A 26,526-nucleotide genomic window follows, 5' to 3' on the forward strand; every position below is an offset into this window, starting at 1 on the left:
TACTCGTTGATGTTATTATCAAGAAAATATATCAGTGAATTACAAAGGAAACAAGATAGTAGAGACGGACGGATCCAGGATTCAAGTTAAACTTCTTATCGTTCATCTCATTATATATTACTATATCTTAAAAGTTTTGATTTCATATCTATAAATTTATGTACCATACCGTGAATACTAGTTGCAGATGAAGCCGGTGACCATCCGGATCTGAAGACAGTAGGAATATCACATAAAAATGCTAGATTATATCATATATCCGGTTAATAAGGTCTAATTTCGATGACAAGAAAATATGTATGCATGGTAGGTAGAATTTTTCTCGAATCTCCTATGGATTATCTATTTCCTGCTTACAAGTCAAATGAAAATCCCATCACCAGATAATTGGATAAGTAACAAGAAAATTAGTCTATTCCTTGTGACGAAATAAAACAACAGACTTTTTCGTGAAAGAGACATGCATTACTAAAGAGTAGTTTGGAAAGTAATTACCTGTAGTATTTTCTTTTTTTTCTTTTTCTTTTTTTTTAAAAAAAAGAAAAATATAGAAAAATAGCTACCTGTAGTCCATATAGACATGGTGAATTTATATTTTTCATCAGAGACCAAGGGATTGAAGTGTGAATTTCTTGCAACACCCCTAGGCAGTTTATTGATGGAGTAATACCTAAAGCTCTAATTTGCACATTGAACTAAAATGAACTGAAACAGAATTAACACAAAACCTCCATTAACAAGGAGCTAAGATAGAAGAAGAGAATCTCTCATTGTTAGAGTTCAAAGACTAACTTTTACAATGCTGAAAAGTACTATTTATAGAATCTAACTTCTAATCAAACTAACTAACTAACTTGAAGGAATTAGTTGTAACAAACAATATAAAAGGTCTATACTACCCTTGAGCATCTTGGTGAAATAACTAACTCCTTAACTACCTTACACTCATATCTCATCACTCCCCTTCAAGTTAGGTGGGGCAAAAAATATTTAAGACACCTAACTTGGATAAGAGATATTCATGTTGATACTTTGATAACCCTTTTGTCAATACATCTGCAGGCTGCTCTTGTGTAGGAAGATAGTTAACTTTGATCAAACCTTGTTGTAATCTTTCCCTTATAAAATGGCAATCGATTTCGATATGCTTTGTTCTCTCATGATATACCGGATTTGCAGCAATCTGTATGGCAGCTTTACTATCACTATACACTTGAACTGGTAGCTGCACTTCAACTTCTATTTCTCTAAGTAATCCAAGTAACCAAATTAACTCTGACACAGTGGAGGCAAGGCTCCTATATTCAGCTTCAGCTGAGCTCTTGGAAACTATAGTCTGCTTCTTTGCCTTCCATGACACCAAAGAGTTCCCTACCTTAACCACATATCTTGTTACTGATCTTCTGGTAAGTGGACAAGATGCCCAATCTGCATCACAAAATGCAGTGACTACTTCATCAGAAGAGCTAGGAAACAATAACCCCTGCCCAGGCTGTTTTTTCAGGTATCTCACTACTCTTAAGGCTGCATCCATGTGAGATTTCTTTGGCTGTTGTAGGAACTGACTTAGGTTCTGTGTGCTGAAAGACAAGTCTGGTCTTGTCATGTTCAGATACAACAGTTTTCCAATTAATCTTTGATACTTTGTCTGATCTACTAGAGGATCTTCAGGAGTTCCATGACTTTTCTCATGGTCATCATATAGTTTTGAGGTTAGTTTAACATTAACATCAATAGGAGTACCTGCAGGCTTAGCTGCTGACATCCCAACCTCAGCTATAAGTTCCAAAGCATACTTTCTTTGATGCATCAATATCCCTTCTGTTGACCTAGTGAACTCAATGCCCAGAAAATATTTCAATTCACCTAAGTCCTTCATTTTAAAAGCCTGCTGCAATTCCAGTTTTGTCTTCTCTATTAACTTTAAGTTGCTGCCTGTAATCATCATATCATCCACATATACTAACACCACAACAATGCCTGCTTCTGATTTATTGACAAATAAAGAATGATCATATTGGCTTTGTTTGAAGTTAAGAGTAGTAAGAGCTTCAGTCAGCTTATGGTTCCACTGCCTTGGAGCCTGTTTAAGCCCATATAATGACTTTGTTAGTCTGCATACTTTCTCCCCTTGACTAACAAAGCCTTGAGGGAGTTGCATATAAATCTCATCATCAAGATCACCCTGCAAGAAGGCATTGAACACATCCATTTGATGAATGTGCCAGTGTCTTGAAGCAGCTAAAGACACCATTGTCCTCACAGTCACCATCTTCACAACAGGGGAAAAAGTTTCTTGATAGTCGATACCTTCTAGTTGACTATATCCCTTAGCAACTAGCCTTGCTTTAAACCTTTCTATCTCTCCTGTAGACTTGTATTTAATCTTGTAAACCCACCTACAACCAATAGGTTTCTTTCCTGGTGGTAGCTCAGTTATCTCCCAAGTCTTATTATCTTCAAGGGCTTGAATCTCAGTTTGCATAGCATCTACCCACCTAGTGTCTGTCACAGCCTCTGAATAGGTGGTAGGTTCTCTAACTGAAGATGTAGCAGCAATGTAGGACTGATAAGTAGGAGAAAGATGACCATAACTGATATAATTGCACACAAGATATTGCACTTTGGAATGCAATTTTGAGGAAACAAAATCTTTGAGCCATGTAGGAGTATTTTTAGTTCTAGTAGATCTTCTGGGATCAGCTGGTATAACAGTGTCTGTGACTGCTGGAACTGGTTCCCCAACTGAATCAGAAACATCTGAAGAAACAATCTCAACATCTGGTAGCACAGATGGACCTTCAAGACAGGATAGTTCATCATTGATAGAACTAGGTGTTTGGAAAAATTGAGTGGTGGAGGTATCAAATAGAACAACTGAATCTGACAGTGGATTTTGAAACAAGGAATGTTTTTCAGACATCTTGATCTGTGAGAAAGGGAATATATCTTCTCGAAATATAACATCTCTGCTAACAAAGAATGATTTAGCAGTAAGATCAAATAAAACATAACCTTTTTGTGTCTCTGAATACCCCATATGAACTGCAGACTTAGACCTCGGCATCATTTTGTCATGTTCAACTAGATTTTTAGAAAGACACAGACATCCAATAGTTCTCAAGTGTGTCAATCTAGGTTTACTTCCATATAATCTTTCATAGGGACTTTGATAATTCAGAACACTACTAGGAACTCTATTAATGAGATATGCTGCAGCTAGAACACAATGCCCCCAATACTTCAATGGAATCTTACCCTGAAACCTCAATGCTCGTGTCACTTCTAGTAAGTGTCTATGTTTCCTCTCAGCTACCCCATTTTGCTGAGGGGTATAAGAACAAGACCTTTGATGAATAATACCCAACTCCTGAAACATTGTAGTACAAACTGAGTTTACAAACTCAGTACCATTATCAGATCTGATCACCTTGACTTGTGTAGCAAATTGATTCTTAACATACTGCAGAAAAATCTTTAATGCTACACATACATCAAACTTGTGTTTAAGTAAGAAGAGCCAAGTCATTCTGGAAAAATCATCAACAATCGTAAGGAAGTACTTATTGCCATCAAAGGTAGCTGTATTGTATGGACCCCAGAGATCAACATGAATCAAATCAAAGCTAGTACAACTTTTGATACTACTAGATGGAAAAGTAAGTCGAGTCTGTTTTGCATAGGGACATACTAAACATTTGGAAACTTTACACATACTATTGATATTCAAATCAAACATCTTAGCTAGTACTACAGATGACACATGTCCAAGCCTTTGATGCCACAATTCCATATCAGATGGGACTTGTGCTACTGTCAATGAAGTATTTTGTTCATCACCTCCAGAACTTTGTGTATACAGACACCCTGCTTCTTTACCAACCACTCTCACCTTCCCATTGTAAAGATCCTGAAGAACACAGAAGTTAGGGAAGAATGTAACTGAACAAGCAAGTTCCTTTGTTAACTTACTCACAGACATCAAGTTATACTTGAATTCAGGTAAGTAAAATACATTGGAGATAACACTCCTGTCTGTTAAGGCACAAGAACCAACATGAGTAACCTGAGTAGTACCCCCATTAGGCAGATGTACAATTTTAGGAATCTGTAATTTTGACACAGAACCTTTTATAAACATGTCCATTTGAGAAACCATATGGTTTGTTGCACCAGAGTCTACAATCCACACTTTATTATTCTCAGAAACAAACAAGGATTTACCTGCAGTGTGAGCAGCAAAAGTAGTATTGCTCTCAGATGTTGCAAGGCCTTGGTTCTGTGTGAGACCTCTAAGAATATGGTCATATTGTTCCTTTGTGAATGTACAACCCTTCAGTAATTGTTTCACATCTATTTCTGCTTGACTTGCTGCTTTAGAAATGCTATTACCATCCACTCTTCCATGCTCACTTTGTGCAGTAGCAGACTTCAGATCCCACCCTGCTTCATGCACATTAGTATTCAAGCCATAAGAAAAATGAGCCTGACCTGGACCAAAATTGTTGGAGCCTGAAGGAACACCACCTTGAACCTTCCTTTTAGACTTGAAATCAGGAGGATACCCCACAATTTTGTAGCAAAATTCTTTACTATGACCCTTACATTTACAGAAATCACAAATGAGAAGAGAGTTCCTTTTAAACCTCTGATTCACTCCTGAAGTAGAACTAGCAGTAGATGATTTAGAGTACATGGCCATAGAATCCATACTCTCAGAACTCAACCCCATATTGCTAATATGTGAAATCACAGCTTTTTGACTCTCATCCCTTACTACCATAGCATAAGCATGATTGACAGTTGGTAAGGGATTCATCATTAAAATTTGACTTCTAGCCTGATGATATGACTCATTAAGCCCCATTAAAAACTGATACAATTTCTGTCTGCTCAAGTGGTTTACAAACTCCTTCGACTTAGCACAATTACATCCAGGAGAAGGAACTACAGCCTCAAACTCATCCCACAAGGTCTTGAGTCTGGTGTAATACACAGAAACAGAAGCAGTCCCCTGTTGTAGTGATACAATGTCTTTATGAAGACTATAGGTTCTCGAACCATCTACCCTGTCAAATCTTTCTTTTAAATCACTCCAAACATGAGAAGCATTTGTAGCAAAAGCAATTCCACTCAGTAAACTCTTCGACACTGAGTTCATCAACCAGGACAGTACTACAACATTCACTCTCTCCCATTGTCCCCACAATTCTTCACTAAACATCTCTTTACTACAGGTTCCATCAATTAACCCCAGTTTATTGCGTCCTAACAATGCTAGTGTAATAGATCTATTCCATAGAGAGTAGTTTTCAATTCCAAGTAATTGAAACGAAATAAGATTTACTCCACTTAAATCTGTAGGACTAAGAAAAAGAGGATGATTGTAATCAATACCTTGGCCAATTACAGAATTAGGTATTGACATTGATACACCTGTGTTTTCTACATTGTTGCCTGGAATCGAGTCTGCAGATGTTCTTCCATTCGTCATCCTGATTCACTGCTGATCAACACTTGTTTGCGGAAGCTAAGCACTCACCAATTATCTACAAATTTCACCCAAGACTTTGCGTAATACCTATAGACCGACTGATGAACTGATGGATCTGTGAATCTGTAACTTGATTCTATAATCCTCAATCGAAATTGCCTATCACAGTAATCACTGTGTGTGGCTCTGATACCATGAACTAAAATGAACTGAAACAGAATTAACACAAAACCTCCATTAACAAGGAGCTAAGATAGAAGAAGAGAATCTCTCATTGTTAGAGTTCAAAGACTAACTTTTACAATGCTGAAAAGTACTATTTATAGAATCTAACTTCTAATCAAACTAACTAACTAACTTGAAGGAATTAGTTGTAACAAACAATATAAAAGGTCTATACTACCCTTGAGCATCTTGGTGAAATAACTAACTCCTTAACTACCTTACACTCATATCTCATCACACATTAAAACTCTTTGATTTTACCAATGAAACAAGAAATAGAAAGTGTCATAGATTGATTCTAAGGAGCTTGTGGAGTAGTGTGATCCTTCATGAAACTATATATGCAAACAGAACAGATGGCTCATATCAAAAGTTAGACACACAACTTTTGAAGTTGTAGCAGCAGTAGAGTTAAAGTTAAAAGTTGTATGCACGGAGAGTATCGAACATTATCACCCATTCAAACTGCAATTTGAACAACCAATTGCCATTTCTCTCTTGAAATATTATCGATCTAACTAGTAGCTAAGTCCTTAAAATGTCGTTAATTTAAGAGGTGCAAAAAGATTATAAAGATCATACTTGTGAGGCATGTGATCAATGATTTTGTTTGCTACAACAAATTAAATCGACTTCTGTTATGCTTGTATCAAATGATGATTTGTATGATGAAGTCTTCATTAGTACGTACATTAAAAACAACAATAAGTTAGCATTTAAAGATATTTATAGCCCTTGCCTGAATATATAGGGATAATGTTGTTATAATCATTAATCAATGCTGTAATTAACTTATACAATTCCTTTCTGAATTAACAGGTAAGTTCAAGTGATCTGAAACGCTGTTGAACGCATGATATGTAGTGGGCAGCCTTCATATCAACACTTTCGTCTCCATAAGATTTGTCAACCATCTTGGCATAATCAAAATTAGTGACATCAGTACTATTAATACTGTTACTCTTCGGTGGAATGTAATATGAAACTTTTGGTTTCTGTGGAAGAGCAGCTTGATCCTGGTTCACTATAAAGCTGGACGATAACGCGGTATTGATGTTATTTGGATTAAAAGGAACAAGTTTTTCCTTTGGCTGATGATGGTGAAGTTGAAGATGATAAACAGTTTGAGGAGGACTGTGGTCATCGTCCTTGAAGCTGCTGTAATAATTATTAGTTGGTGAAGATGCTACATGAGTAGGTGCTGCTGAGCGGTACAAAGACTTCACCAGTTTCCCTTTCATGAACCCTGTTCTGGGCTTGCGGTTCGACTCCATTAATTTTATTTCTCGTCTTTTGGGGCTAAAGGCTTTTACAAGCTAAGATATATACTCTAGCAAGTGTGTGTGTAGCTAGCTAGATATTAGATTGACCCGTGAGAGGAGGTATATATAGGTAGTTTAACTATATCTGTACAATATATACAAACATAATACTATAAACTAATTGAGCATGTGTAATTTCAAAGTAAATATGAAGATAGACTTGAAGCATCAATGAGTACTTATGTAGTAGTATTATATTCTTTCTTTTAGCTATATCCATCTGCCTCCTCTTGATATCTCAAATCCTTTTTTTTTATTTGTCTGGAATATTTCTTAATAGTAGCTAATTGACTGATACTGTAATATGGTTGTGATCATATATGAACTTTAATTATCTGGTGCTAACATAAATGAAAAATGATTTCCTAGTTCAAATTTAAGTTATACAGGCCTACAAGGTATAATATAACACGATTCTTTTTAAGTGGATATATAAACTTTTGAATGTGTTGTCAATGTGAGCAGATACCTGAATAGGACTCGATATTAAGCGCCAACATAACATCTAGAAAATGGCATAATACCCTATAATGAATATGGACTTTATATACAAAAGAAAAGACGAGACAATAATATATGTATAGTTGTGAGACTTGGATGTCCAATATATTAAGGATCGCAAAGACGAATAATACTATCTCCGTTCACTTTTAATTGTCATGGTTTTCTTTTTTAGAGTTAAACGATAAACACTTTGACTAACATTTTACGATGTATTTTTTCATCATATTGATAAGCAAATATTGCAATTTATGGTACTTTTTGTAATAGTTTTTGAATATCTACCCTTTTTTTGTATAAAATATCGGATTAATGTAATCTAATTTAACTTTAAAAATTAGTCAAATTGACTTTTAAAAAGCGCAACATGACAATTAAAAGTGGACGGAGGCAGTATCAAACAATAAATAGGGGCAGATCTAATGTATAGGAATCGACTTCATCTGAATTCATATGTTTTCGATATGGAGCATAAATTGATGTATAAAAAATTGTTAAAATTACAATAAATATTAGATATGAATATTCCACAATCTTAAAAATATAATGGGTTTTAATTTAGTACAAAAAAAAACCTTTAACATAAAAAATTTAAATCGTGGAACCTCCTCTAACAAAAAAAGACCATGTCTTACCCTAGTCATTATATTTGGGTAGAGTTTAATTAAGTTCTATACAAGTCATGTATTAGGTAATCACAAATTAGTAAATATCTTGATAAATATTCCGTCTAGATGTGTTTCTCAAAGTGATAGTTTATTTATGTTTCTCACCCTCCGAATAATTTTGGTGTAAAACTTAAAAAAGTTGATAGTTTAATTGTGTTTTTGATACTTTACTTTTTTTTTAAAAACTGAAAGCTTCTATTTTCTAGAATTTGAATTTAGAAGTTTAGATCTCGAAATTCTAACTGACCACATAAAATACAAATTAAAAATCTTTAGCGTATATAATTTAAAGGGAATTGGTGATATATATCCGAGTCCAGAGCCAAAAAGGCAAAAAAAAATTGTCAAAAATTCCGAAAGGGCAAATCATTTTTTTTTAAAACCAAAAGGGTAAAATCGCTCCTGACGAAGCGATTTCCCTCTGACACAATGACTAAAAATTGTCCAATTTCTTTTTCTTTTTTTTAATTAAAAATCGCTGCCATAGCAGCGATTTTGTCCTATTTTTTTATTTTTATTTTTTAAATCGCTGCCGTGGCAGCGATTTTAAGTCAAAATTATTTCTTTCCTTACACATCGCTGCAGGGGCAGCATTTTTCATGGTGCATTAATTATTAATAATATAAAAATGATAAACAAGACGGACAGTATACTCAATAAAATTGTTGAACCATGAGGAAAATTGAATTATATATCATAAATAATAATAAAAGAATATTGAATTAAAAGAAAAAACTTTTTAAAATTTTTTTTTTAACCAAAATCGCTGCCAGAAAAAAACTTTTTTTTAAAAAATTCTTAACCACAGTGATTTTCTCAATCAAAAGAGTTGATTTAGGTAAAGTAGAGTGTAACTACGGTACTAGACTAGTCACTGCCAACTACTCACTCACACTAGTCTAGTACCCTACTTAGGGCATCTCCAACCCAATCCTCTATTTTACTCTCCAAATAAAGAGTTCTCTATTTTTTCAGACGATCAACTTCAACCCAATCCTCTATTTTACTCTCTAAAAAGGAATCTTTTTTTCTCTCCTCAATATTATATTATTATTTATATTTCATTCTTACTTTCTTATTTTCTTATTTCATAATATAAATCATTTCTTCTTTTTGCAAATAATCACTCTATAATCTTTACGTAATACAAATTATTTTTTCAAATTCTTCATTAATATAAAATTATATTATATTCTACATTTCTAAATAACATAAATTGCAATACATATTATATATAATACATATTAACGAACAATTCAAATAAAAATGAACTCATCGATGAAATATAATTGCATCATAAATATTGTATTATCGTAAAATTTATTTTAAATTTTACATATATACTCAACTTTTTAGACTATTAGGTTACTCTCATGAATAGGGGTGTGCATCGGTCAGTTCAGTTTTATGTATTATCGGTTCGGTTTATCAGTTTTTGGTTTTTAAATATGTTAAACCAATAATATGTTTTTTATCGATTTTGGTCCTTAACGGTTCTGTTTTCGGTTTAACCAATAAGAAAATATTTATAAAACAAATATATGACTTTTCTAATAAATTTGATGCGAAAACACAATAATGTAACTTTACAAAAGCTCATAAAATAGAAACAATAATAACAAAGATGAAAAGAACTATACAAACGTAATACAAAGAGAAATTAAGAGGAATATGGTTCTTACTTTAGATTTTAACGTTTTTTATAATGTGAAATTGTGAACTCAAATCCATTGTGAAGTGTGAATTGAAGGCTAAAGGACAAAGATAGTAACTACTAAGGTATTAAGATTAATATATAATATTTTATGTACAAGTAAAAGTAGTAAATTACTAGTCTTAATGGGTTATCGGTTTACCCAATAACCCAATATTAAAAAACCAATACCGAATCGATAACCCAATATTTTTTTTTATAAAACCATTAAAAAACCGTTAACCCAATAAAAATAAACCAATAACACTTTTATCGGTTGATTCGGTGTTTGCACACCCCTACTCATGAATGTTCTATTAATGTATTACGGAGTTCAAAATAAGCATTTTTTATCCTTATTTTTTTACCTGTAGCTAAATCTTATTTAAATTGACAATTTCATCTTGTGTCCAATTATTTCGTGTACTAATTTACTTCCCCTATTCGATTTTGAACTATTGCATCAAATATTTTCATGCTCTTTAAAAAGTGTAGTTTAATAATTTATCATCATAACATAAAAGTAGATTGTTTGAATTATCATGTAATTTGAAAAATAATTCTAATCCAAATTACATATTGAAATGACAAAAAAAATAATTTAAAATTAAATTAGAAAAATTGTTAATTCGGGATGGAAGTAGTATACTTATCAATAATGTTTTAGATGTTATATTACTTAGAAAATAATTACAAATATTAGAGACATAATTAATAATCTTATATAATATAAATAATATTAAAATAACTTTAAATTACATATTTAAAGTGACCATTTCTTTTAAAAAATAAAATAGAAAAATTATTAATTTGGGCGGAAGTAGTAACTTGTTGATAATATATTTTTAAATGTTATGTTACATTAGAAAATAATTACAAATGATAGTAATATAATAGAAATAATATTATAATAATCAAAAAGTAAAATAGAGAGGTGAATAGTAGTTTTCCAAATTTGGAGAACTACTATTCACCTCTCTATAATTGAAGAATAGAGAGTAAAATAGAGAGTGGTTGGAGAACCCATTCTCTATTTTACTCTCCAAATATAGAGAATGGAGAGTAAAATAGAGATGGGTTGGAGATGGTCTTACACTCTACTTTATAAAAACCAACTCTTTTGAAGAAATTTTTTTTCTTTTTTTTTCAGAAAATCGCTGCTGCCTTGGCAGCGATTTTGGTTAACAATTTAAAATAAAAAAAGTTTTTTTCTTCAAAATCGCTGCTATAAAAAAGTTTTTTTTTAATTCAATATTTATTTTTTTAAAAAAAGTTTTTTATTTAATTCAATATTTATTTAATTCAATATTCTTTTATTATTATTTATGATATATAATTCAATTTTCCTTATGCTTCAACAATTTTATTGAGTATACTGTCCGTCTTGTTTATCATTTTTATATTATTAATAATTAATGCACCATGAAAAACGCTGCCCCTGCAGCGATGTGTAAGGAAAAAAATAATTTTGACTTAAAATTGCTGCCACGGCAGCGATTTAAAAAATATTAATAAAAAATTGGACAAAATCACTGCCCCAACAGCTATTTTTAGTCATTGTGTCAGAGGGAAATCGCTTCGTCAGGAGCGATTTTACCCTTTTGGTTTTAAAAAAAATTGATTTTGCCCTTTCAGATTTTTGACAATTTTTTTTGCCCTTTTGGCTCTGAACTCATATATATCCGATTATCAGTAGTTATTGGTAGAGATTCCGCAAGAATAAGTTTATCTTACGATACATTAATTAATTAGGTAGCATAGGGTAGAGGGTAGAGTGTGATTATCTTTCGAAACAGCAACTTTGCTAGTAGTACACTGGATAGGATAGTACTGCATCTAAAATGCTTTTGCTTGATTATGATGTCTCTCTTTTATTTTGACATCATCTTATTTTTCTTGCGTAAACGAGCTTAGGCATAAAATTATATGTTGAACGCTGACACAAATGATTCCTGCTTCCATTTCCATTTCCATTTCTTGCGATAAGAATAAAGAGACGGGCTTTTCGTGAAAGAGACATTAACAAGAGAGATGCGGCTCTAATATAATTCGCACATTAATTTTCCCAATGAATTAAACAAGAAGTTAAAAGGTGTCATTTCTCTCTTGAAATATACTACATTATTACATCATCTTTATATACGCGTCATAAAGCGTACATATATAATATAATGATGATTACAATGATAATTATATATGATAAGACATGCATGCATGAGATGTGTTTTATTTACTAGTACAACAAAATCAACTAGTTATAAGCTTGTATCATCAAATCAGAGACGAGTACTATATATCTTAATTATTCCTTTTATCTTTGAATTACACTATTTATTAAAAAGTGACCTAAAACGCTCCTGAACACAAGATATGTAGTTGGCAGCCTTTATATCAACGCTTTCGTCTGTGTCAACATAATAATTACTATTAGTGCTGTTAGAATCGCGGCCAGTACTAATGTAATAAGAAACTTTTGGCTTGGGCGGAGGTGCAGCTTTCTCCTGATGGTTCACTATAATTATGCTATTTGGATTATAAGGAGCAAGTTTTTCTTTTGGCTGAGGGTGATGATGATGATGAAGATGATAAATAGGAGTATCCACCTCCCTGCTGTTATAATTTGTTGTTGAATTACTCGGCTTTACTGCTCGGCCACGGTATAAGGACTTCGCTAGTTTCCCTTTCATCAACCCTGTTCTGCGCTTGCGGATCGACTCCATTTTCTTTCTTGTAATTAAAACAAACTTTACAAGTGCCAATGTAATTAATTAATATTGGATTAAGTCTTGGCTGTGTGGTGAGCTGAGACCTCAAGAGGGGCATATATATAGAGAGAGAGAGTTAAAACATTTACGTACCCACAAAATTCTTATCACATCAAATCACCAAAAATGTAACTTTTTTTTTTTTACTCCACATACTGTAATTTGCTTTACAAGCAGATATGAAGATAAAGTTGAAGCACTAATCAGGTACGCAGTATTATTCTTTTTGCTATATATATATATATATATATATATCCGTCTCCGCTTGATATCTCAAATCTTTTTTTACTTTTTTTTTCTTTTTTATATATATATATATATATATATCCGTCTCCGCTTGATATCTCAAATCTTTTTTTACTTTTTTTTAGCTGGAATGTTAATTTAGGACTAACAATAGTAGGGAAACTCATATGTTAGCTATTGTAATAATTATCTACTAACACACACAAAAAAAAATTGCACGATTCCTTATTCCAAAGTACTCCATTTGTTTCATTTTATGTTCCACTTTTCGAATTTTGAGATTTAAACAAGTTTTTCTTTGACTAAGTTTTTCATTGTTCTTTTTAACATTTTAAATTTTTAATTATTCTGACTTATAGTACTTTTTACATAGTTTACAATTATATAAATTTATTTCAAAAAATTTGAATATTACATATGCAAATTTTCCAGTCAAAGTTAAATTGTTTGACTGAGATTAATTAACTTATGCAGGATACCCGCACACGAATTCCTTTTTAAGTGATGAATAAGACTTTTGAATGTGCTGTCAATATAGGAGTGGATTCCCCGAATAAGACCCGTTTCAATATTTTTGTTATACTTTTTTTTTCATGTGGCATCATTCGAGTGGCATGATATTTTTTTTTAAAAAAAAAAGATTTTTTATAATTTGTATTTTGTGATCTAAAATAATTTTTAACTATTCATGTTATTATAAATCATTTTTATTAAAGGTAAAGAAGGTTTTTCAAGTTTAATTGTTTCTAATAAGGCGACGTTCTTTTTAAGAAGGACTAAAAAAATAAAGGGTACCACATAAACGGGATGGAGGGAGTAATTTTTTATACCAACATCTACATGACATATTTAAAATTAAAGACCATAACATTCAAAAAACATTTTGGTATGTTACACCTTAAGAACTAATTAGAGAAATTAATTGAAAAGGAAAGAGTGACAATATTACGATCTAAAATAAATATGAAGACACATATATATATATAGATATAGACTTGATAGAAAAGAAAAGACAATTAGTTGAGAGAGTTGGATGTAATCCAATTAATATTATTCATTAATCATATAGATAATATCGAACCAGAAACAGGTCATCTTATGCTAAGATACTATATTTGGTTAAATATTTATCTACGGTGATTGATAGGAGATTCCGATAAAATAAATAAAAATATCTTACGATTTAGTGGCAAATCAAGAGTAAATTCAGATATTTCTTAATTCTTAATTTCATCTGTGATCTTTCCAAAGATATATCTTCTTAATTACTACTACAATTAATTAGTGCATCGATCGAATATAACCTTAAAACACTTTATAGTATGATGTGGTTTTGGCATCACGATGTTTTCGTGAGCGAGCTTAATTAGGCAATTTTTATTGTTTTTGTACTTTTAGTTGGGAAGAATATATGTATGCTCAGGACAGTGTCTCTCTCAACAATTCCCACCCTTCACTCACTGTTAGGGAATTTAATTCTGAGATATTGAGGTACAGGTATGCGCGCGTACCTGTACAAATATTTCATACTAGGACATCTAATTAATTTACAACAATCACGATATGGCGATTTTGAGGCTTAAAAGTATCGCTTTGTTTAGAAAATTATCTAAATGATACAACATTCACGTACACGAAACAATATGAATTTTTGTATTAGCAATATATATTAGTATGCCGAAAAATATATAAAGCATAACGTTTCTATCATTTATTTGTACTTGTTAAGAATGAGATATTCTAGAAACCTAGAGCATCAAGTCATCAAATTAAATGTCATTGAAGGAATAATTAAGGACAACGTATTTATGCATGACGCATGTTTCTATTTATCAATCAATAAATACTAGCTAGGGTTAGGTTGCCCATTCAGAATTATTATTCCTTTAGATAACAACTAGAGAATCATATTTATATGGAGTAATTCATAAAAGGGTATATATGTTATTTTTCAGGTGGTGCATGTGGCCACTTCTATAGGCTTAAGGATACTTATAGACTAGTAAATAGTGGGCATGCTTTGCTTTATACTCTTTCTTCTCCCCTCCCCCAATGGTTGATAAAAAAAAACAAAACATGGACAGTCCCCTTAATTTGTCCTCAAATCTTAGCACTCTTAGCTCAATTTTGTTTTATTTTAATCCTTCGATTCCAATTTAATATATCATTTGAATATAAAATTATTTTTATGACTTTTTAAATTTTTATTTATGTTTCTCTATATTATTGTGGTTATTATCGATATTCTTTCTTAAGAAATTGAAGATGATGATAATTGATAATAATGATTTTGGATAGGATAAGATAGATATTCCATGTCCTACCCCTATATACTGATTACCGATTAGTCACACATCACTCTTTTTTTTTTTTTTGTGATTCTCTTTGTAAATATAAGATAGATGTTCTCTTTGTCTTCAACCGTACGTTCGTTGTGGATTGTAAGGTGCAGGCACCAGCTAGCTTATGAATATTAAAGTCCCTTTTTCTATTTTGTTTGCAAGCAGCAAGTGGCAAAGCCTATTCAACTTATTTTGCTAAATGCTAGTTGTATAGTACTACCACATTCTTTTCTTTATTTTTGCTTCAACAATTTCCTCATATCATGTAATCTCTCACACATTATTAAACTTTTCCAAAATCGGAACTCCGATCCACACGAGTTTTTTTGGGTGGTCTAAAATTAATTTGTACGACTATATATAAATCATTTATTATAATAAGTAGCTAATTAAAGTTAAATTATTTTTAAATATACAAATGTAATTTTATATTTGAGATACAATACAAAAAAAAGTGTGTTACATAAATTAGTATATACTGAAAATAGCTAAATTTGTAGCTTAAAAAAACAGTAAAATCATCAATCCCGCTGGATATTATATATATATATATATATCAGAGGATAAGATAATTAAAATTAGTATATACTGAAAATAGCTAAATTTGTAGCTTAAAAAAATAGTAAAATCATCAATCCCGCTGGATATTATATATATATCAGAGGATAAGATAATTATTACGGATTGTTGTCCCTTGCACAACCTAACAGGAATACCTCTAGACTTTCTATCAAAAAGGAGATGCACGTGCTAACCCAGTCTAATATAATAGGAGTAATTAAAACTGAACCCTTCCCATCAAGAAGATGAAGGTATATATATATCTTCTCTGGTATATATATAAAGAATTTTCGCACCTACGATAGCTGGTCAATTTCTATTTTATCAAATTATCAATTTATGTTAATTAAAAGATTTACTTGTGATCAGGGGCGGAGCCAGCATGGTTAAAATTATTTTTTAGATATATATAATAGATGTCGAACCCTTTAGACTAGTTCGTCAGTATTTCCCATAGCAATTATATTCATGTACACTGTACACATAAAGTTAACGAATAGGAGGAGAATTCTCTTATAAGCCATTTACAAATCACATACACTGCATGCATTGGAAAAAATCCCGATTTAAAATGTGGTCGAATTAGGAGTTGACATGTGGTAGAAGTGACAGGTCAGGCATAATTTTTTTTAAGGGTAGTCGACGAAGAACAGGTTTGGTTTGAAGAGTTGAGTACTCGAGGTCATCTAGATTATGTAGTGATGCAACGATGAGAGCCTGTCTAGCACGCTTCGGAGGTGTGGTGCCAGACGCAAGGACAAACTGGATTCATATAATGAAGTAAAATGAACTATAAATTTATTTTTTATAGCTTCGGAGGTTGGTGGAAGGTGTGTGTGGGTGAGGGGGGAATTTTTTTGTTTTTGAAAAAACAATTTTTTTTTTTGTTTTTGAAAAATAAAAAAATTTAGGGTCGGTTGGTGGAAGTTGGGGGGGTGGGGGGTAATTTTTTATTTTTTTTTGAAAAAACAGATTTTATTTTATTTTGTTTTTGGAAAACAAAAAAAAATTAGGGGTAGGTTGGTGGAAGATGGGGGGGCACCCCAAGGAGGGGGTAATTTTTTTTTTTTGAAAAACAGATTTTTTAAAATGGGTTAGAACCATTTTATCCAAACTATATTTGTCCAAATCCATATTTACCCATATTCTATTTGGGTGGATTGTAATCCAAATCATTTTTGCTCAATCCATCCAAACCCGATCCAATTCAACCATTTGTCACCCCTACCTATAATATTAGAAAAAAATCTCTAAGCTTTCAAGTTCTTGCAATTCTTAACATTCAACAAGAATAACATCTTCCGTAGACTGCATGTTTTACTGTTTACATTTTACAAGCTAATTCATTATAATATCATTATTGATCAATTCAACTCGCGTATATATTCTTAAATTACGTGTAAAAATCCAATTTTTCTCTTCTAAGGACGAACAAATCCCTATTATGATCGACTTCAATGAATTACATATTCTTCTTCAACTTCAGCAAGGTACCATGAACACTTGCTTGTGGCTCTACTATACATGAAAGTAATTCTGGGTGTTTGAATAACTCTCGACTATTATTTGTTATTCTTTATAGAAAACAGGGTTTGATATACTCATCAACTTTGTCATTTAAAGCTGACATAGTCTATCGTTACATAAATAACTCACATATATCCCTATTGTTACAAAAATGACTTACATATACCTTTTTATCTAACGAAAGTGAATTTTTTATTTTTTAAAAAATAATTATATAGGGTATATATGATCTTTTCCACACATGTTTTTTATAGTGTGAATGAAAAAAGAGCAAAAAGTAAAGAAAAAAATTAAAACTAATTATTTCCCAGATATATTGTAATTTAATTTTTGTATGTAAAAATATTGGGACATATATAATAAATTTTACAAGAAAGTTAGTAAAAAAATAAATTTGACCATTAAAATAATGAATTCAAATTAACTGTTGAACTAAAAAAGGCGGAAAAAAAATACATATGAAAAGTATCAAATATACCCTTACATGAATGTTTTTCTCAAAAATAAAACAATTCAAAAAATATTTTTTAAATTAATTTTTTTATTTCGTTAGAGGAAAAAGGTATATATGAGTCATTTTAACTCATAACAAAATTGGAAGGTATATCAAATCATTTTCTCTATATTCTATCCAAAAGCAAATGTTGTTTACGAAAGTCGATATATATCATTTTTAGCGTGAATTTAAATATTTTGTTAAGTGATATCTTAATAATTAATTTTTGGTGAGAATAACATAAGATTATTGCAAATAGTACGTTAGGAAATACTTAGCAATTGAATGCAAAATGTGTGTTTTGCATATAAATTCTTATCAGCTAATCACGATTAAGTAATATTTACTTTAACTTTGATGTATTTTTATTTAATTTGTGAAACTTATGATGGAACTATTTATTTTTGATGAAAATATTCGGTGCAAATAAGTATTTTTATTATATATAACTAAGGTAATTCATTAGCATTTTCCTCAAAATTGTAGGTATGTAATCGTATTGTAACCATTTGAAAATAAGAGTAAACTACATAAATTCCACTACTTTAGATCCTAATTATTAGGATTCCCGATAATTTTTATATTACTTCCTATATCATTTTCTGTGGTGAGATACACGTATCTTGATCCGTCAGATACGTGTATTCATAGGGTTTAAAATGCCGAGATACACGATTTAAGACTTTTGAATTAGATGTTGTAACTTATTGCCTTAATTAAAGGAGTAAATTAGGGGAAATTAGCAAACTAAACATGTATATATGGGTTTCGTTGTGTATTGCTAAGCATGTATATGAACATTTTAATAATTTAATGTTCATTTTATATCATGTATATTTTGTTAAGAATGTATCTTCGACAATAATGTGGTACTGATACATGAAAAAATGTGTAATATTTTTATATTGTGTATCTCGAACAAATAATGTGCATCTCAGACAAATAATGTATACGTCATTGATAAAGATAACGATCTTATATCTAAAAGTAATGATTTGGGTAGCATATATGATTCGTTATGCATGTGTTTCAGATATTAATATGAGATTTGTATCTAGTAAAGTAAGATAAATTTAGATACATTATGACCAGTGTAACGATATACATCAAAGATGTATCTTAAAAATGTTTTACTTGCAATATTATGAAATTTATGTATATAATGTTTGTATTGTTACCTTTAAGGTGATACCTTCTTTTGAATCATTGTACGAAGTTAATGATAGTGTAAATTTTCATCCATTAAAAAATATGGAGAACTAATAGATTCAAACAATGTAAAAACCCTAAAATCAAACTTTAAAAGAATTAGAGCTCTGAATCAGAATTTGTATAATTTGGAGGAGTGGGCTGATGGTGTGAAGAGAGAGGAAGTAATATGAATTGTTAAAGTCCCATTAATTAAGGAGATACAATTTTAAGATAATTATTAAATATTATATTTAAGGGGATTGTGTATCTAATTTAACTTTTTAAAATGTATGGTATAATTATTAAAAGGTGATATTATATGCGATATTTTTAAATTAGAGGTAATATATGTATATATGATAGTGAAGTACGTCTATATATGTAGTTTTTCGTGAAAATAATTCTTAGCCCAAAAGCTAGTTCTAGTTTGCCCAACTCATGAGGTCGACTACATCAGAATTGTTAGCCCAAAATCTACCGGCACACAGTGACATCTTCTGGCCCAAAAGAGTTACTTATCTTAATAAGCCCAATTTTTAATTTTGCTTCACGTTCTGCAGATTTGGGGAAATTTTCTTGCGATGCAAGAATCCTGCTTTAGTACTAAAACCCTTACATACAAATCGGATCACCATCGTAATCATCTCTTCATATCCACTTGATTCATGCAATTTTAGAGCTTTTGAGATTGGAATACCAATCAGAGAAACGGAATTCATCTTTAAATGGCTTTAACCAACTTTATATTGACGGTGGTCGGAGTAAGCGCCGTGTTTTTACTGATGAGGAGCGATGTCAAACAGTCTGCCTCAATCTTCAAGCGTAACGTTCGTCAAATTCGCCATTGGCTCGAGGAAGAGTCAGCTTCTGCCGCTAAGTATGTCTTCAATCAAGTATTTGGTCTGTTCATTTTGTTATCTAGTTGAGGTTACTATTTTTCTGCATTCTGCTTCAAGTTTGAACTTCTTCATCGCTTTCTGGATTAAAAATTAGCGGTTGGTGAATCATGAATGGATAGTGATAAACAAAATTAGTGCTCTACCGTGTAGTAATATTGTACGAGGGTTGTATTTGACTGGCTTAACACTATGCACTTTTAGTTATGTCTACTTCTAAGCTTTGGTCTTCCTGCTAATATCCTACATAACTCAAAATTGCCACATCTGTGATGTGTCTTTCATGTTATAGTCTGTTGGAAGACATAAAGCTGCCCTGGATTTGTTGTTATTATATGCTTATGTCTTGGTGGTCATGTAGAATGTCCACCAAAGATATGTTCCCTTATTGATATCATGTTCTGTTTTAGCCGTAACTTGTATGCCACCACTTGGACATGAATTTTTTGCCTTCAAATTAGTCACCCAAATATTATGTCCTTCAAATTAAAACATTATACGTACTTCCTTTTGCGTGCAAAATTTGTATCTTTTAACAAAACTTATAAGTCTTAATAAGTTGAATTGGTAAAGTCATCTTATCTTATGATATGACTCTTAATAAGAAAATTAATCTGTATTCACTATGGTAACTAAAGCTTATTCAACCAACTTTGGAAAGCCAAAAAAAGAACAGGATTGCCCCCTTCCCTAGGAAAGAATAGTGCGACTCTTCAACGTGGTGTCAGGTTTAGACCTTTATGGTATAGATGGAGACTTCTTTATGGTATGCGTCCTTGATACCTTGAGTTATTTGGTTCATTTTGCATTAGTTATGTATGCTGTGAAGTCTGGAAAAAAAATGTATGCTATTTATAAAGAAAAAAATATGTTCTGTCAATTTCCCTAAAAAGGTTTCTTATTAATCCTTTCTTGACAAGGCAGCGAGCTGAAATTTTTAAAAGATCGATCATCTGACCATAAGCTACTCAAGGTGTTATGACTCACATTGACTAGCTGTCTGGAATCACAGCAGTCTTAATCATTTCATGTGGTAGGTCAAATGCCAAAACTTGGTTGCATTTATTAGGGTTAGGGTTAAGTATGAGAGGTTTAAATGCCTAGGCAATTTTAGGGTCGTTTGGCTGAGATTTGTCTTGGTGTATGCATCCCCACTATGTTGATTGATACATCCCCGAGGCCATTTCTGGGGTTTATGCCTCTGATCAATGCCTTTATGGGTGCATCCCCGTTTTCATGGTTGTTGCATTCTCCATACATTTCAGCTGGCTTAGTTATTATTAGCCTTTGACTAATGAAATTGATCAAATGGTATTGGTAGTTCTAAATTATGTTTTGATAGCTTGTTCTAGGTTATATACACATCTTATGTAAGTACACCCATCCTTATTGGTATTCTTCGGCCTTAATTGTAGAAAATTTTTGCTAACTTTGTTGTCTGATTCTGTATCATATAGCAACCTAGGTTGGTAGTTTATGCATGTCTGGCTAAAACATTCCGGACAGAATGAGCAAAAGAACATCCTTTGAAGTCTTGTCTGGCTTTATTCCAGAGAAAGATGGTATGTCAATCTTCTTCTGCAAACTACAAAGTACTGCAAGTTCTACTGTACAAATTTTCAATGCATAATAGGTGTAACATGAAAAGCAATATGTTCTTTATTCTATACTTAGAATCCTAGGTACCCTAGAGAACTTATTTTAGAATTTTATTCTTGACTTGTAGGTTTCAGTTTGATCTCCTCCTTTTACTTCTCATCTTTTTAATCCTTTCATGTCATGTCTCATCTCCTTCTATTGTTATCTTTATCTTCATCTTCGCACATCTTCTCTTTTGCTGTATAGGAGTAACTTGTTGTATTAACTTGTTTCTCTTGGGAAATTGAATCCTTCATTTTGCTTGTTTGGCAATCGGTTGCAGTCGTTCTGTTTATGTGTATCAGATGAACATGACATGCCATTGATGTTTCTGCAGGGAAATAGAAAAGGCAAAGCCAAAGGAGATACCGAAGAAGGACATCCCCAAGGAGGACAAACAGTAGATGTGACTCGTGCTGAAATTCTTATCAGAAGCTGTGCAATTTCCCACCTAGTGTTTGGCATTTTGGTCCGTAAAATATTTGACACCGACTATCGTTTTGTAGCCCCTCATGTAGTTGCCACTTTATGGTTGCCAAGGTTATGACATTATAATATACTTTCATTCTTCTAGTATTTATTAAGATGTACATCAATTATGCAGTAACATAAAAGATACTTGAAGAGATCTGCAAGATATTGTGACACTTGTTATGGAATTATTGGATTTAATGCAAAAACCGGTTTAATTGAAAAATCATTATTGGGTTAAACGCTTTTAAATGGATTCGTGATTTTAATTATTTGTTAGTATTAGTTTGGTTTCCGTAAAGGTTAAATTGATAATTCAAAAAATATTATATGAAAATTATTATTTTACTCTGAATTATATAACAATGACTTTAATGTTATCTACCCTATTTCATAAATTCTAGTATTACTTTTGGTTGTTGGCAACACAGACTAGCCTTTCTGCCTCTCTGTGACACCTTCTCTCTTTTCGGGGCACAAATAAGGTTATGATTATGTGAGGATTTTCTCACTGATTAAAGTGAAATCTATTAACAAATTCTTAAGTGATTTGGTTATTGATTTAGCGTATTCACAAACCAACCACTGAATAAATCTAATTGATAATACATGAAACCTAGTGCAAATAAGTATGTACTCATAGCAGTTTTAATTATTTTTTTTGTTTGTAAGAAATCGTAATTTAAAAGTTTTAGCCCAAAAAGGTAGTACTAGTTAGACCAACTCTAGAGTAGCCCAATATCTACCGGATCTCAGGATGATATTTTCGCGGCCCAAAAAGAAGTTACCAACTTAAAAAAGCCCAGCATTTAAGATTCTGTCGGATTTGGGAAATTTTGTTGCTTCTGTGCAAATCGGAATCATATATAGGAGCTCTTGAGATTGGAATACCAATCAGAGAAACTGAATTCATCTCGTCTATCTTCAAGCGTAACGTTCCTCAAATTTTTCAGTGGCGCCGCCGCTAACTGTATGTCTTCCCGCTTACACCTTTCACTTTCCTGTTTCTATTTGGTCTCTTCATTTTTATTTTTCTGCATTCTGCTTCAAGTTTGAATTTCTTCATGCTTTTTGGACAAAAAGTTTGCCTAGCCGCTTGTGAATGGATAGCTGAGGGCTGCAGTGTGAAAAGTAATTGACTGGCTTAACAGTTAACACTAAGCAGTTTTAGTTATATATGACTACTTTTGAGAATGTTCTTGCTTCTTTTCTCTTCCTGCTAATGTCCTACATACATCTCGAAATTCCCACATGTTCTCAAACTTTTGTTCTTCTTTTGATAATTATACCTTCCAAAATAGCCTTGATAAAGTTCTCCAACTTATGCTTTACTTTTGGTCTGCAAAATCTGCTCACGGTTTTTTTTGGATTTTTGGGATGAAATTTCAAGTTGACCTTTTTTTTAACAAAGGTACAGGGACATATTAGTATGAAGGGATCACTTCAAGCGATTTGAGTTGGCTCTTTGAGGTTTAAAGTTTATCAATATTAATGAGCATGCTCACATCTATAAGTTGATTTTCTCCTACTTCGAAGGAGGGGGGAATTTGTTAATTTCCATTTATTCTCATAGAGGGATGTATATATCATGTGTTTTTCTTTTCAGGCCATTTTTTTGGGTTAGTTTCGTAGGTTTTTTGGATACCAAAGCTAAATTAGTGTTTCATGCTTTCTGAAGCAGCAATTGATGTCCCTATGATTAATTTTATTTTTAGCATTGTTCAAGTTTGCAATTGTATCACATATATGATTACCTTTTGACGCTCATGTAAAATGGCCACCAAACACATGTTCCCTTATTGATATCATGTTCTGTTTTAGCCAAAACTTTTATGCCACCAGTTGGACATGGATCTTTTGCCTCCAAGGCACCCAATTTCTTACAAATTCTTACTTTTTTTGTTATTTTCAAATATTATGTCTTTCAAATTGAACATTGTACTTCTATTTTGAGTGCAAAATTTGTATCTTTTGACATAATTTAAAAGTCTTTATAAGTTGAATAGGTAAAATCATCTTAACTTATGATATGTCTGTTAATAAGAAAATTAATCCATATTCACTATGGGAACTAAGAGTCTTAAGACATACCAACTTCTGAAATAAAAAGAAAGAACAGGATTTCCCCCTGTTTAGGCAAGACTGTTGTGATTCTTCAACGTGGTGTCATGTTTAAACTCCTAGCAAAAGTGTTCTCAATACATTGAGTGATCTGGTTCATATTACTGTAGTTATGTATGCAATGATTCATGAAAAAAATGTATGCTAGTTATACAATAAGTGTATTCTGCCAATTTCCGTTAAAAGGCTTCTTAATCCTTTCTTGACAAAGTGGCAAGCTGAAGTTTTTTAATTTGGATAGCAAGCTAAGAGTGTTCATCCTGATTTGTAGAAGAGAGCTATATGCTTATTAATCGGCATAAACACCATTGCTCTAGGTCTTATCGGAGCTCAGAGCCTACAGTTTAAAGGTTGATCCTCTGAGCATAAGGCCATAAGCTACTCAAGCTGCAAGGAGGACAAGCAGTAGTCTGACTCATTTTGAAAGTGTTATCAGAAGCTGTGGTCACTTCAACCTCTGTGAGTGTGAGCCAAATTGGAGAATAGGCTAGAAAAGGGAACTGATGACAGGCAGTGGTGGAAATCTTAGTTCCAATCAGTCATCTGTGTCTCATCAAGCTCCCAAAATCCTATTAGCCAAACCTGGACTTGTCTCCGCCGGTAAGTTCAACCGTGGTGGACCTGACGATGATTCTGCAGCTCACCGTCCACGTCTTCCCTCCGTTGGATCTCTTAATCTTCTCTCTGACACCTGGGATTTCCTCACGGATCGTTTTCTCCCGTTTCTAACGGATAATACGGACTTTACAGTAGTGGGTGTGATTGGTCCTCCAGGGGTTGGGAAGTCGACGATAATGAACGAAATTTATGGTTTTGATGCTAGTTTGCCTGGAACTCTTCCTCCGTTTGCCATAGAAACAGAAGAAACAAGGGCTATGGCGAAACATTGTACGGTTGGCATTGAACCACGGGTTTCATCTGAACGGATTATACTGCTTGATACACAGCCTGTTTTTAGCCCCTCGGTTTTGGCTGAAATGATTAGACCAGATGGCTCATCCACCATACCCATAATAAGCGGTGAATCTTTATCGGCTGAGCTAGCTCATGAACTATTGAGCATCCAGCTTGGTGTTCTTCTGGCATCCATTTGTCACATTATATTGGTGGTATCAGATGGAGTCCATGATGCTAGCATGTGGCAACTCATGTCAACAGTTGATTTGCTAAAGCATGGGATACCTGATCCATCATCTTTAACCCTTTCTCATCCTCAAAGCTCTGAGAAAGAAAACAGGGACAGAATTCTAGATAGTGGAGGAGAGTACATGGCTGATCCAGTTTTTGTGCATACAAAGCTATGCACTGAAGATCTAGCACCATGTAATCTTGTTCAACTGAAGAAGGCACTAACACAATTCTTTTGCTCGCCATCCTTTGTGAGATCAGAAAACCACAACACTGCTAAAGAGAGTCAAGTTTCTGCTGTTTCTTCCAACGTTCAAAGTGCTGGTCGAGAATCTGAATTTTTAAAATTATTTCTAATTCCATCTAGAAATAAGGATGATTCCTTGAAGCCTCAGTATGAAAGCCACATTTCAGCATTATGGAATTTGCGGGATCAGGTTTTGTCAAAGAGAGGTCCGTCTTTCTCAAGGACTGTGTCTGAGCGTGATTGGGTGAAAAATTCTGCCAAGATATGGGAAATTATTAGGAATTCTTCCATTATTGTGGACTATTGCAGAACTCTTCAAAGTTCAGGCATGTTTAGGAGGTAATAATAGCTTTAAATTTTTCTCTGTTTGTTTATCTAGGGTGTTGAACAACAAAGTCCTAAATTATGAAAGACTTTCTGGAGTCTTTTCGCATACTCTATTACAAGTCCCACAGAGACTTAAAATTTAAAAAATATCAGACGCTGTGCAATATCCCACCTAATGTTTTAGATTTTGATCCGTATTCTACATGCTGACTAATTTAGGCTCCCAAAATACTATATCGTTTCGTAGTTCCTCAACTTGTTGCCACTTTATGGTTCCCAAGTTTATGACATTATAAACATTGGTGTATGTATGTTGTTAAATACACTTCCATTCTTCTAGAATATACTAACATGTATCGATTATGCAATAACATAAAGATATGTGCAGGATATGATCATCTGATGCCATGCACAGCTGATTTCGGTACACAAAAATGAGATATTTCACGTTCTGTGTTTACTTTGTGGAAAGAATACAAGTTGTTGTGAGGTAAGGCAGATGCGAAAGAACTCTATTTTACAATTAGCATGTAAGGTCTCCTGACCCACGCACAACGGCTTAATTTCTTGTGTCATGCTTGGTTAATTAGTATGACGAAAGAGAAAATGATGTAGGAAAGCTCTGTTTTAGTCTTTTTGGTTAAAATTAGAATAGATTGGATTGAAT

The 26,526-nt window shown here is 32.6% G+C and overlaps 1 protein-coding gene and 1 long non-coding RNA gene across 4 annotated transcripts; both read left to right on the forward strand.

The window, feature by feature from the left end:
- Positions 1–19,581: 19,581 nt before the first annotated feature.
- Positions 19,582–22,255, forward strand: LOC102580446 (uncharacterized). The gene is made up of 2 exons (XR_366576.2): positions 19,582–19,908; positions 21,903–22,255. It is a non-coding gene; the product is annotated as an uncharacterized lncRNA (long non-coding RNA).
- A 622-nt stretch (positions 22,256–22,877) lies between these two features.
- Positions 22,878–26,526, forward strand: LOC102580789 (protein SMG9-like). Of its 3 annotated transcripts, none has more exons than XM_006338646.2 (3): positions 22,878–23,006; positions 24,429–25,871; positions 26,248–26,526. In XM_006338646.2, the coding sequence occupies exons 2-3, from the start codon at positions 24,661–24,663 to the stop codon at positions 26,252–26,254; spliced, it is 1,218 nt and encodes a 405-aa protein (XP_006338708.1). In that variant the 5' UTR covers positions 22,878–23,006; positions 24,429–24,660; the 3' UTR covers positions 26,255–26,526. The 3 variants fall into 3 exon arrangements, with proteins under 3 accessions (XP_006338708.1, XP_006338709.1, XP_015163261.1); XM_006338647.2 differs by having other exon boundaries at positions 24,475–25,871; XM_015307775.1 differs by having other exon boundaries at positions 22,878–25,871.

The sequence above is a fragment of the Solanum tuberosum genome, unplaced genomic scaffold (assembly GCF_000226075.1).
Source record: "Solanum tuberosum cultivar DM 1-3 516 R44 unplaced genomic scaffold, SolTub_3.0 scf00004, whole genome shotgun sequence".
NCBI classification, from domain to species: domain Eukaryota; kingdom Viridiplantae; phylum Streptophyta; class Magnoliopsida; order Solanales; family Solanaceae; genus Solanum; species Solanum tuberosum.

Bases quoted from the DNA above. Each gene is read 5' to 3' on its own strand.
- LOC102580789 (XM_015307775.1), top strand. From the start codon at position 24,661: ATGACAGGCAGTGGTGGAAATCTTAGTTCCAATCAGTCATCTGTGTCT.